The 13,555-nt window shown below is 40.9% G+C and overlaps 1 protein-coding gene across 2 annotated transcripts in view; it reads left to right on the top strand.

Moving 5' to 3' along the window:
• The first annotated feature begins 1,750 nt into the window (after positions 1-1,750).
• bet1l (Bet1 golgi vesicular membrane trafficking protein-like) overlaps positions 1,751-13,555 on the top strand; it is a 29,994-nt gene continuing 18,189 nt past the window's right edge. Inside the window, exon 1 of one of the 2 annotated variants that reach the window (XM_043686373.1) lies at positions 1,751-1,976. In XM_043686373.1, the coding sequence (XP_043542308.1) occupies positions 1,958-1,976 (19 nt within the window). In that variant the 5' untranslated portion in view covers positions 1,751-1,957. Of the gene's footprint in view, positions 1,977-5,913; positions 6,074-13,555 lie in introns of those variants that run through there. The other variant, XM_043686374.1, reaches the window with a different exon arrangement.

Here is a 13,555-nt window from a genome sequence, read left to right as displayed (position 1 = left end):
AGGTGCTACATTTGGAATGCAAATTAGAGCAGTACTTATACACTTAATGGTAAGGTCCTGGGGAGTGTTGCTGAACAAAGAGACCTTGGAATGCAGGTTCATAGTTCCTTGAAAGTGGAGTCATAGGTAGATAGTATAGTGAAGAAGGCATTTGGTATGTTTTCCTTCATTGGACACAGCATTGAGTACTGGAGTTGGAAGGTCATGTTGCGGATGTGCAGGACATTGGTTAGGCCACATTTGGTATGTTGTGTGCAATTCTGGTCTTCCTCCTAACAGAAGGATGTTATGAAACTTGAAAGGAAGGTTGGAAGATTTGAGCTATAGGGAGACGCTGATAGGCTGAGACTTTTTTTTTCTGAAGTGTCAGAGGCAGAGTGGTGACCCTATAGATTATAAATTCACGAGGAGCATGGATAGGGCAAATAGACAAAGTCTTTCCCCGAGGGAGTGGGAGTCCAGAACTAGAGGGCATAAGTTTAAGGTGAGAGGGAAAATATTTATAAGTGACCCAAGGGTCAACTTTTTCATGCAGAGTATGGAGCATGTGTGACATGAGCTATCAGAGGAAGTGGTGGAGGCTGGTTCAATCACAACATAAAAAGGACATCTGAATGGGTATAAGAATAGGAAGTGTTTAAAGCAATATGGGCCAAGTGCAGGCAAATGGGACTAGAGTTATTTAAAATATCTGGTTGGCATGGAGAGGTTGGTTTGAAGGGTCTGTTTCTGTGTTGTACATCTCTATGACTATGACTGTATAACATGGATAGTTGGAATCTTTTTCCCTGATTGGTAATGTCAAATACTAGGAGCGTTGTTTTATAGAGAGGTAAAGACCCCTATTTCACCGGATTGATTGACAGTGCTCCCCCCTCTCTCTGACTGATGGACACATTTAAAAGACATTTAGATAGATAGATGAAGAGTAAAGATTTAGAGGGATATGGGCCAAATGCAGACAAGAGGGACTAGTTTGGTTTGGTTGGCATGGTCTAGTTGGAATGAAGGGTCTGTTTATATGCTGTATGATTCTATTTTTTTTCTTTTTTGCCCATAAATCCCCACACTATCGCAAAACAGCCCAAGTGTGTTTTTTCCCCCAGCATCCATATCGTGGAAAACACAGTGAAGAACAACGAGGCTGTATGATTCTTTGACAGTTGGACAGGCGCTCCCTGATTGATGGACACGTAGCCCCGCCTCTTCATGATTGATGGACTGGCGGCTCCTCCTCAACCTGATTGATGGACACGTGGCCGCTCTCTGTCATTGATGGACAGGTAGCCCTGCCTCTCGCTGATGGACAGATGGCCCCGCCTCTTCCTGATTGACCGACCGGTGACCCCCACCTCTCACTGTTTGATAGACAGTTGATCTCGACTCTCCCGTGTTGATGGATAGTTGGCCCAAACGCTCTCATTGATGGACAAAGTTAAAAATCACACAACACCAGGTTATAGTCCAACAGGTTTAATTGGAAGCACACTAGCTTTCGCAGCGACGCTCATTAGGAAGCGTCGCTCCGAAAGCTAGTGTGCTTCCAATTAAACCTGTTGGACTATACCCTGATGTTGTGTGATTTTTAACTTTATACACCCCAGTCCAACACCGGCATCTCTAAATCGATTATGGACAGTTGGCCTCTCTCTCTAACGGAAAGTTGGTCCCGCCACTGACTGATAGAAACTTGTTCCCGCCTCTCTCTCTGGTGGACCGTTGGCCCCTCCTCTCCCTACTGGCAAATTGGCCCCGATGCTCCCTGATGGACAGCTGGCCGCTCCTTTCCCTATTCGCAAATTAGTCCCGCCTCTCCCGGTTTGATTGACCATTGGCCCCGCCTCTCCCTTATTGATGCACAGTTGACCCCACCTCTTCCTGATCGATGGAAGTTAGCCCCGTCTCTCCCGGATAGGTGGCCCCGCCCCTCTGAATCCCGGATGCTGCTGCCGCAGATATGGCGGAGAGGAACCGAGGTGAGAGAGTGGGTCATACAGTAATTCAACTCGCAGTCAAGGTGTGAGGGAGACCGCGACTGGCATTAGGGAACTCACTGAATGTTGTGAATATTATGAATGCGGGTTTCAGCTGATTGTTTAGATGCTGGGCTCGATATGTGGAGAAAGAGAGAATCTCGGGTATTGAATAACCAACTGGACAGGTCCAGAAAGTCGTGAAACTTGGATATTATCCTTGACTTTATCAATACAGACATTGAGTACAACAGTGAACCATATTAAATATTTCTAAATCACTGGTTAACTCCCAGATGTAGTATTGTTTACCTCGGATATACTGCTAATCTTGATGCTTCACTTGAGCCTCCTCAGTTAAATCATTGGAACCCCCTGTACCCATCTCGTTCATCCACCTGTCCTGCTTCACGTTAAATAGTCCACGTACTTTGCTTCAGCCACTCCTTTTGTTAGTGAGTTACATGCTTTGTGTTGAGAAACTTCTGAGTTCGCTTTTTTGTGTTTCTTGGTGACCACCTTATGTTGATGCCCTCTGTTTATGCTGTTACACAACAAAGAGGAAACAATTTCTCGGTGTTTATTTTGCTGAAAGCTTTCATAATTTTAAGGGTGTCTAGTTAGATCTTTTCAGGAAACTAAAGTATTTTGGCCTGTCCATACTTTGCTCATTGTATCTGTGTAAATCTTCTCTACGCATTCTGCTGTATCTCTACGATCTGTACTGAAAATACCAAATGCTGGAGATGCCAGTAGGTCAGACAGTATCCATGGAGAGAGCAAGCTGATGTTTCGAGTCTAGATGACTCAACATCAGAGCTCTGATGTTTGATTAGATTAGATCCCCTACAGTGTGGAAACAGGCCCTTCGGCCCACCAAGTCCACACTGACCCTCTGACTCAACATTAGCTTGCTGTCTTTCCGTGAATGCTGTCTGACCCACTGATCTCAAGTATTTGTGGTTTTCAATACAGGTTCCACCATCTGCAGTAATTTGCTCCTAGACTACATGTAGTGCTGATTGAAGGGCCAAAGGTGGCTTGCTCTCAAGTCCTATATTTGATACAGGTTTAGAGTAATTTAAACTCCTCTACTTTTTAAATTCACCCCTTGTCAAGTAAAATGTGGTGTTTGATTTATATATTTGTGATCTTGCCCATCTGTTGCCCAATATTTAGTTCTGACATAGGGTCACTGGACTCAAAACACAAAGTCCTATTTCCCTCCACACATGCTGCCAGACCTGCTGAGTTTTTCCAGCAATATCTGTTTATATCTGTTCCTAAATATTTAGTGTTTAATATATTGGTGTGTTGATAGCTTTGTTCCTTTACCACATGGATTAAATTCTTCCAAGTAAAAAATGATCACCCTGTTCTTCCTCACAAAATATACAACCTAACATTTATCTGTTGAACTTTATTTAGCCAATTTTTTTTCATTTTGCAAGTTTATTCGTATCCTGTAATTTGCTGTAATCCTCTCCACAACTGATTACTCTCCCTGTAAATGAAATGTATCATCTGTGAATTTAGAATTTTTTTGATTCCACAGTCGAGGTCACCAATGTACAGTGTGAACAATAGTGATCCCATAAATGATCCTTGTGAAACACCATTTCCCATCATCTGCCACTCCTTTACACCCATTCTGTACTTTCACGTTTTGCAGACAACTAAGAATTAATTCTACCACTTGTCTCTGGACTCTCCATTTCTGACTTTATTAATCTATTGTAAAAGATTATTACTATTGTCTCCTCTCCATTATTTTGCAGACTTCGTCAGGTTGATGAAACAAGACTTTTCCTTTTGAAATCCATACTGACTATTCATTAGTTTATTTCTTATTTCTAGATGTCCTACTATTATAGATATTCTACTATACTAAGAATTACATTATTTTCCAACCACTGGTGTTAATCTGATTGGTCAGTAATATCATGGAAATGTTTTTGTCCTCTTCTGAAATATAGGAATCATATTAGCTATTTGCCAGAGTTCTGGCACTATACCTATTCCAATCAAATGATTACATATGGCTAGTAATTCTATGGCTAGCAGTAATTCATTAAGACCAGGAACTTGACTCTCTTTTGCATTAAGTTAGTTTGTTCATCTTTTAGAAAAAAAATCTAAATGCCCTTATCTCATCACACTTCTCATAATTCTGTGTTTTGTCTACCAGTTGTCATCTGACTGATCAAATACTGAATCAAAATAGTTACTTCACATTTCTGCTATTTCTCTATATGATAACCATTGCTGTCATGCTATCCTAACTGTCCCTTATTGTCCTGTTGTCATTAAACCTTTTTTAATGATGTAGCTGTAAAGTATTTGATTTTCTGTTCCTCCAACAGCATACCTTCTCTTTGCTTTCCTGATAATTATTTATTTGGTATATTTTCTTTATTTTCATCCTGCCTTATATCATGCACTCCAATGCTGCTTATCTGTGTTCACAATATATACATATCACTCCAAACAGAGATGCTGTCCAGGTGTCATTGCTTATGAAGACAATCTGCTTAAGTATTTGAGGAGTTCACTGGTGCATCAGCAAATATTCCCACTGCTAACCTAATGGTTGAGCAGCTAAAGATGTTTGGGAAATAAAAACAGAAATTGCTGGAGATTCTGAGGAAGGATTATGGAACCCGAAACATTAACTTTGATTTCTCTTGACAAGTGCTGAGACCTGCTGAGCTTTTCCAGCAATTTCTGTTTTGTTTCTGATTTACAGCATCCACAGTTTTTTGGGGTTTTATTGAGATGTTTGGCCTAGGACCCTACAGTAAGAAGCTCCTTCAGAGTCAGAGATATACAGCATGGAAACTGGCCCTTCAGTCCAACTTGTCCATGCTGATCAGATTTGCCTTGAAACCCTTCCTATTCATATTCCCATCCAGAAGCCTTTTAAATGTTGTAATTGTACCAGCCTCCACCACTTCCTCTAGCAGCTCATTCCATATGTGCACTTTGTGTGAAAAAGTTGTCCCTTTTAAACCTTTCCCCTCTAGATTTGGACCTCCCCCAACCTAGGGAAAATACTTTGTTTATTTTCCCTATCCATGCCCCTCATGATTTTATAAACCTCAGCCTCCGATGCTTCAGGGAAAATAGCTCAAGTCTATTTAGCCTCTCCCTATAGGTCAAACCCTCTAACCTTGGCAACACCCTTTCACAAGTTTCACAACATCCTTCCTATAGCAGGGAGACCAGAATTGTGATATATTTAGATTGAGTTACTTGAGTACCAATGGCTACAGTCACTTGTGTGGATATGTCTCCAATCAGTGGAGAGATTTCTCCAATTCCCATTGATTCCAATTTTGCTAGGACTAATTCATATCTTATATGGTCAAATGCTGCCTTGGTGTCAAGGACAGTCAATCCCTGTCCCACTTGTCCTGGAGTTCGGTCTTTTCACCCATATTTGACTGTGATTTGGCCCTAGCCAGACTGAGTGTTAGTGTGGTGGTCGACTGCTGCTTAATAGCAACATGTCGATAAACCCTTCCATCATTTTGCTGATGATCGAGAGTAGACTGACAGAGACAGTAATTAGCCTGATTGAATTTTTTTCTGCTTTTTGTGGACAGACATACCTGTGCAATTGCCAGGTAGGTGTTTTTTTTTTCTTGCTGCTTGACTAGGGGCTACTTCTGGAGCACATCCTCACCACTGTTACTGGAATCTTTTCAGGGCCATTGAACCCTCTGGACATGATCACCCCTCTGCTTGCCTTCCGTGATCCAACACTGCAGAGCACCCCCCTCCATTCCTGGCAGCCTGAAGCCGTTTCCCTGGACTGAACCTGTGATCTACCCTAGTGTACATCACTTACCTGGCACCTTGCCCACCCCACTCATTGACATCCTAACTCTACACTTAACTTACATACTTACCCTTTCACTGCAGCTGTCATTCTGGCTGGAAATGCTGTGGAACATTTAAATGACCAAACTGACAACTGCAAAAGGGAGGGTGCTTTCCATACTGATTCTCTTCACTCCTGGATTTGTGGGTTCTTGGATAGATTCATAACAAGAAACACCTGTCAAGGAACTTCCAGCATAGGAGACACCTAAAGTTAAGTGAGTAGGTTTTAATCTAATTCTAAGTGGAAATATTGATTATGACCTGATTGGAACATCTGGGCCATGACATCATTCATTACTTCATAACTTTGAATCAATCTGAAACTAGAAAAGTGATGGTTTTGGAGAATGGGACGTTGCTGTCAGTGATGAGCAATGCTTTGACTTCCATAAAGATTGACGCATTAATTTTGATTTGAGTTATGGCTACACTGAGTTTACTTGCACATTGATCTATGAGCATTGTTGATGAGGGGTCACTGATTAAAAATAAGGAGTTGCCCATTTAAGATGGTGAAGGCAAATTTATTTTCTTTAAGGATCTTTGAAACTTCCTAAAAATGTAGTAGAAGCATAATCTTTTGAATGTTTTTAAGGGAGAAGTGAATTGGTTCTTGATAAGCGTGGGCTAAAAAGTTATCGGGGGTTAGTTGGAACATGGAATTGAGTTTACAATAAGATCAGCTAGGATTTTGTAAAATGGTGGAGAAGGCTCAAGTGGCTAAATGTAATAGAATTGTAGTTGCTGCTTCAGAGACCTCTGTAGAAACTTTGCAAGTTAGATTGGAATGTCCAGTTATTGAACAGAATGCATTTGCTGTTGCTCAGTGACATGGAGTAAATGTAATTACACACTGGGTAATTCTGTCTGTTGCTGTACTTGCATAATTTAATGAGGAGACAGTGATAATTAAACTTAGTTTCTTGCCATGAATGATGGGAGCATTGCAGATGGTGCCCCAACGGCAATGCAGATTTCTGATTTCATTATGATCCGAAGGAAGATTACTTTTGATTATTAGTCTTGCTTCTCTTTTGTTGATGCACAACATCCTATATACCAAGCATACTCCATATCTTCATAACACTCGCCTGAAGCAGCTTACAACTGTGTTAGTCTTGGCCTGTCGGTTTTGCAGCCGACACTCACTCATTGCCCAGGATATTGGTCAATAGGTTGACCTCTCAGCATGATTGGCTGCTCTTCAGTTATTTAAGTTCAGGACAAGGAGGCAAATAAAAGACATGAAATTATTTAGAAAGAACAGGCAGGACAAATGAGAACAAGGATGAGTGGTCATTCAGGATGCATTAATGCAGGAAAAGACTAGGAATGGAGGAAAACTGGGGTAATATTGGAAATGCTTAAGTTTTCCTGATGCCAGTTAAAGTTGAATAGTAGGTGATGGCAGTTAGAGAAGGATTTGATGGATTGCATTTTTACACCTTTCGTGATCTCCGTATGACAGGGCCATATTTAAACCCTTAGTGGACAATCTTGGGATTTAAAACTCTAAAAATGCGTTTGAGAATTGTCAGAATAACATGTAGTGTAACAGTCATTATACAATGTGTCTCCACATTAACTTACCCGGCCAACATGAAAGCAGGCCTCCTGTTTCTGGAGGGTACGGGATCCCACACCTCAGCAGCTATAGGAAATGGTTGTGGGCCCACAGATCATCGGTTTCGTTGGGAAATAACAATTGATGTTCTTCCATTGAAAAAAGTGGTAGTAGTATGCTATTCACTCATTGAACTTGCTTTACTGTTTATGTGATTATGGCTGATCATCTATTTCAACAGCGTGATCATCACCCTCTTACCATACTCCTCGACATCTTTAGTATTTAAAAATCTATATTTTACAGCCTTATGTGGCAGAGAATTCCACAGAATGACCACTCTTGTGTGAAGAAATTTCTCTTCATCTCGATCCTAAATTACCTACCCAGTATCCTGAGACCATGACCGCTTTTTCTAGATGCACACACCCCTCCTTCCTCCAAAGCCAGGGAAAGCATTGTGCCTGCATCTTGTCTGGAGGAGAGAGTGAGGACTGCAGATGCTGGAGATCAGAGCTGAAAATGTGTTGCTGGAACAGCGCAGCAGGTCAGGCAGCATCCAGGGAACAGGAGAATCGACGTTTCGGGCATAAGCCCGAAACGTCGATTCTCCTGTTCCCTGGATGCTGCCTGATCTGCTGCGCTGTTCCAGCAACACGTTTTCAGCCCTGCATCTAGTCTGTCCAGTTCTGTGCAAGCTCCACAAGTTTCAGTGAGATTCCCTTTCATTCTTCTAAACTCCTGTGAATACAGGCCTAGTTGACCCAATCTTTTCTCATATAGTGATCCCACCATTACAAGACTTAGTCTTGTAAACCTTTGCTCCATTCCCTCTGTGGCAAACCTATCCTTTCTTAGGAAAGAATATCAAAATTACATACAGTATTTCAAATGTGGCATCACAATGACGCTGTATGGCTGCAATAAGGCATCCTCACTCAAATCCTCTTGCAGTGAAGGCCAAATACACTTGACTTTCTAAATGTTTGCTGCAAACCTGCATGCTTAATTTAATTGACTAGTATGCAAGTATGTCTAGGACCATTTGTACAATAACATTTCCAATCTATTCCTGTTTAAATAAAACTTACATCATTCATTTTCCTACCGAAATGAATAATTTCATGCCTAGCTACGTTGTATTAAATTTACTACGTGCTGCCTACTTAACCTGTCTAAATCCTTTTAAAACATTACATCTTCCTCAGAATTCACAATTCCACCTAGTTTTGAGTTGTCAGCAAGCTTGAAAATATTACGTTTCATTCCCTTATTCATATTGTTGATATATGAAATAGTTGGGCCACCCAAGCACTGATACTCTGATAAAACTAGGAGAAAATGAGGACTGCAGATGCTGGAGACCAGAGTTGAAAAGTGTGGTGCTGGAAAAACACAGCAGGCCAAACAGCATCCGAGGAGCAGGAGAATCGACGTTTCGGGCATGAAGAAGGGCTTATGCCGAAACGTCGATTCTCCTGCTCCTCGGATGCTGCCTGGTCTGCTGTGGTTTTCCAGCACCACACTTTTCAACACTGATACTCTGATGCCCCACTCCAAAAAAAGACCCAATTATTCTTAATTTCATATCTGCTAATCAGTTCTCAATCCATGCCAATTCCATATACTTTCATTTTGAACAATAATCTCTGGAATTCCCTCCCAAATGTCTCCAGCTCCTTAAGATACTAATTAAAACCTCTTTGATGAATCTTTTGTTTATTTGGCCGTATGTCACCTTTTATTTGGTAGTGCTTTAGTGACAACAGTGTGGCTTTAACAGGTGTATATTTTGTCCTTTTTTTTTAATGAAGAGAGGTTGAGATAGAGGTACCAAGTAGTTTGTTCAAAACCAATAAATTAAACAGCTTGTGAGGCCTTGGGGTTTTTGAAGTTGGAACAACAGAAGTAGCATGATGGGGTGAGGTCAAGCTCCCACAGAACCCAGCGTTTTAGTTTAGCTTTCAGAAGCTGTTAAGGTGTGGAATCTGTTATATACTTCCCCCTACTACAGCAAAACACTTAAGTTCTGTCTCACTTCGAATTTTCTTTTGATGTTCTTTCCTCCTGGACAGGGAGAAATGTTGCATGTGAGACAATCTATTTTACTGAATTTGACTCTGCCAAGGGTCTCCTTTATGGAATATTACTATCTTCGAACAGTTTATCAGTGGTAATTAACATGTGTATTATCTTAAATATTTTAAGAGTTAGTTACTCTTATTTTGTTTTTATTATTCTTATTTTTATTTATTCTTATTTTGTTTGTACTTTAAATATAGTGTAAGAATAAAGTGTGTTTTGCTTTAAACCTGGCAGTTTGACCAATTGTATGCATCTGAAACACTTGCCTTTAAAAATAAGAGAAAGTTGGGGACTACACTATCTTCTCAATATAATTTAAGAGAGGTTGGTCTGGTCCACTCCTGTGAAGTATTTGGGATAGTTTTAGTAATGTTAACGGTGCAATATAAATCTAATTTGCTATAATTTGTGGGCGGCACGGTGGCACAGTGGTTAGCACTGTTGCCTCACAGCACCAGAGACCCGGGTTCAATTCCCGCCTCAGGCGACTGACTGTGTGGAGTTTGCACGTTCTCCCCGTGTCTGCGTGGGTTTCCTCCGGGTGCTCCGGTTTCCTCTCACAGTCCAAAAATGTGCAGGTCAGGTGAATTGGCCATGCTAAATTGCCCGTAGTGTTAGGGGCAGGGGTAAATGTAGGGGAATGGGTCTGGGTGGGTTGTGCTTCGACGGGTCGGTGTGGACTTGTTGGACCGAAGGGCCTGTTTCCACACTGTAAGTAATCTAATCATAATTATATTTTTAAAAACCTTTACTATTAGCTTTGAAATTACTTGCAAGATTGTCTGTTTTTGACTCTCATGACTTTTGTTTCATCCTTCCACGATCTTTGTAGTGCTCTTAGTCTATTCCATTTTCACTAAGTGTAAATCTTTTACACTTAGTATCATCTTTGTTAGTCCTACAAATTTATTTGGAAGCACTAGCTTTTGGACTGCTGTTCCTTCATCAGGTGGTTACCAGCGCTGTGAAAGCTACTGCTTCCAAATAAACCTGTTAGATTATAACCTGGTGTTGTGTGACTTTTAACTTTGTACACCCCAGTCCAATACCAGCACCGTCAAATCATTTGTTAGTCCTGATTCCTTCACTACATGACTCAGCTTCTTCCTTTGAGTGATTAGATTAGATTAGATTACATACAGTGTGGAAACAGGCCCTTCGGCCCAACAAGTCCACACCGCCCCGCCGAAGCGCAACCCACCCATACCCCTAACCTAACACAACGGGCAATTTAGCCTGGCCAATTCACCTGACCTGCACATCTTTGGACTGTGGGAGGAAACCGGAGCACCCGGAGGAAACCCACGCAGACACGGGGAGAACGTGGCATGTACTGGTTTTGAATTAGACCAAATATTTCTTAAGTGTCTTCCACTAATTGTATATTTACTCATTAACAGATCGGATCAGTTTGCGTGGTCAGTTTATTCCTCACCTTCAGAATTTGCAATTTAACTCTAGTTAATTTTCTTTGAGAGAAATTCAACATAAGGCCATGTAATCTTAAAATAAGAGCCTTTTAGGAATAAAATTCTTTGCACAAAGTACAGTACAAATCCTGCCTCCCCGAAGGCTGTGAATACTGTGGGTAAATTGAAATTTTGGGGAGTTTAAGGTTGATATTTTTGTTGGTAAGTTTATTAAGGGTTTTGAAGAAAAAATGGGTGAATGGAGCTGAGTGACAGATTAGCCGTAATGTAATTGAATGTGGAGGTGCTGGTGTTGGATTGGGGTGGACAAAGTTAAAAATCACACATCCAGGTTATAGTCCCAAAGGTTCATTTGGAAGTATTAGCTTTCAGAGTGCTGCTCCTTCATCAGGTAACTGTTGAAGGAGCAGCTCTCTGAAAGCTAGAACTTCCAAATAAACCTGTGGGACTATAACCTGGTGTTGTGTGATTTTTAATGTAATTGAATGTGGAATAGGTTTGAGGGACTGAATGGCATCCTCCTATTTCTTGATCTGTGGAACGTGAGTGGTGCTCAGTAATTCTTTCTTCACTCTGTAAGGTCCTGGGGAATGTTGCTGAATAAAGAGACCCTGGAGTGCAGGTTCATAGTTCCTTGAAAGTGGAGTCGCAAGTAGATAAGATAATGAGGAAGGCGTTTAGTGTGCTTTCCTTTGTTGGTTAGTGCATTGAATGTAGGAATTGGGAAGTCATGTTGCGCCTGTACAGAACATTGGTTAGACCACTACTGGAATACTGAATGCAAATCTGGTAACCTTGCTATAGGAAGGATGTTGTGAAACTTGAAAGGATTCAGAAAAGGTTTACAAGGATGATGCCAGGGTCGGAGTGTTTGAAAGCTATAGGGAGAGGCTGAATAGACTGGGGCTATTTTCCCTGGAGAGTCAAGAGGTTGAGGGTGACATTATAGAGATTATAAAATTATGAGAGGCATGGGTAGGAAAAATAGACAAGGTCTCTTCTCTGTGGTGGGGGAGTCCAAAACTAGAGGGCATAAGTTTAGGGTGAGAGGGGAACGTTTAAAAGGAACTGAAGGGGCAACTTTTTTCATGTAGAGGCTAGTGCATGTACAGAATGAGCTGCCAGTTGAAGAGGTGGAAGCTGGTACAGTTACAGCATTTAAAAGGCATCTGGATGGGTATGTGAATAGGACGGGTTTAGAGGGAAATGAGCAAGTGCTGTCAAATGGGACAAGACTTATTTAGGATATCTGGTTGGCATGGATGAGTTGGACCGAAAGATTTGTTTCCATGCTATATGTCTCAATAACTGTACAATTCTAGGTTACAAATTATTTGAAGTGAGATGGACTTGCACTAAGGGTGTGATCACATTAATCTGTATGGCTGTTTGCATTGGTGACATTGGCAAATCTGCATTACTAGTATAGAGGATCCTATTGTTCCACTCACCAGTATAGGGCCAGATTTTGGATTAATTCCATTAGAAAATTTGATATGATACTGCAGCAAGGAATTCATAAACTGGGAGCATGAAATGTAGCTAATGTCACAATTGTGGGTGCAGTTTGAATGTAACAAATTGACATTCATTTATAATTAGTAAAATGATAAAATGACGGGTAGCCACATTTATTTGGGTTTATAGAGAATAGGTGGAGAGCTGAGATTTGGGACCCCTGTAGTCAAGGGAAGTCTGAGGATTAGGGCGTGCATGGAAGGGGACCCTGACAATTTGGAGCCTCCTCTCGAAGGAAAGCTTGTCTGAAACGAAGTTGAAAGCATGTATGGTCACTGTAAGAAAGAAAGTGCTTCTCTGAATTCAAAGTACGGCCACAGCTGTCAGCTAAAGATCGGGCTACACCAAATGTAACAATTGGCTATTAAATTGATACCTGAGTTTTGGTTGTTGGTTGACAACAATTTGAATTTAACCAACAAGTTTAAATTATGTCCAGGATACCAGAAGCCAATGCCCATTTGAATTGTAATGTTTTGACACCTGGAAACGAATCAAATTATAAGAATTTAATGTGTCATGGGCAGTATAGAAACCTGGTATTTTGAAAATTTGAGAGAGAGCGAGCAACTGCTTTGGAGCTGGAGAGCTAACTGCACATCTAACATCTTGCTTTCAAAGACTTTAGAAAACACTCTTAATCAAAGGTACCTTTTTGTGTGAAACCTACTCAGGAGATCAGCAGCCAGAAGATTGAAGACAGCGGGGAAGACAGAGACTGTGTGGCCTTGAGATTAAGTTAATGTAATGTTTAGTAAGTGTGTTATTGTAACAGCATATTTTTTATAGAGTTGAGATCAGATATTTAGTTAAGAAACGGAGGTCTTGGATTTGTGAATAGTTGTTTTGTGTTCACTGTTAGAGTTAAGAAAAGAAATTGTTATTTTTCTTTAAATAGTGGAAATTAGTAGTTCTCTGTCACTCATATTTTAACAGAGGCGAGATGAGCTTTGCTGGGTGTTTGGTTTAATTAGCAGAGGTTTGACTTCCACGTTGTAACGTGTGTAAAGGGGGAAGTCAAGTATTGAAGCCCTATGTTGGTTTTTCCCTGATATCAAGTTGTAATATTTATTATATCAGGTGAATCTCTGGACAGATCT

Source organism: Chiloscyllium plagiosum, unplaced genomic scaffold, assembly GCF_004010195.1.
Source record: "Chiloscyllium plagiosum isolate BGI_BamShark_2017 unplaced genomic scaffold, ASM401019v2 scaf_11584, whole genome shotgun sequence".
Classification (NCBI taxonomy): Eukaryota; Metazoa; Chordata; class Chondrichthyes; order Orectolobiformes; family Hemiscylliidae; genus Chiloscyllium; species Chiloscyllium plagiosum.
The sequence above is the reverse complement of the archived record's forward strand: the minus strand, read 5'-3'. Positions and strand labels throughout refer to the sequence as shown.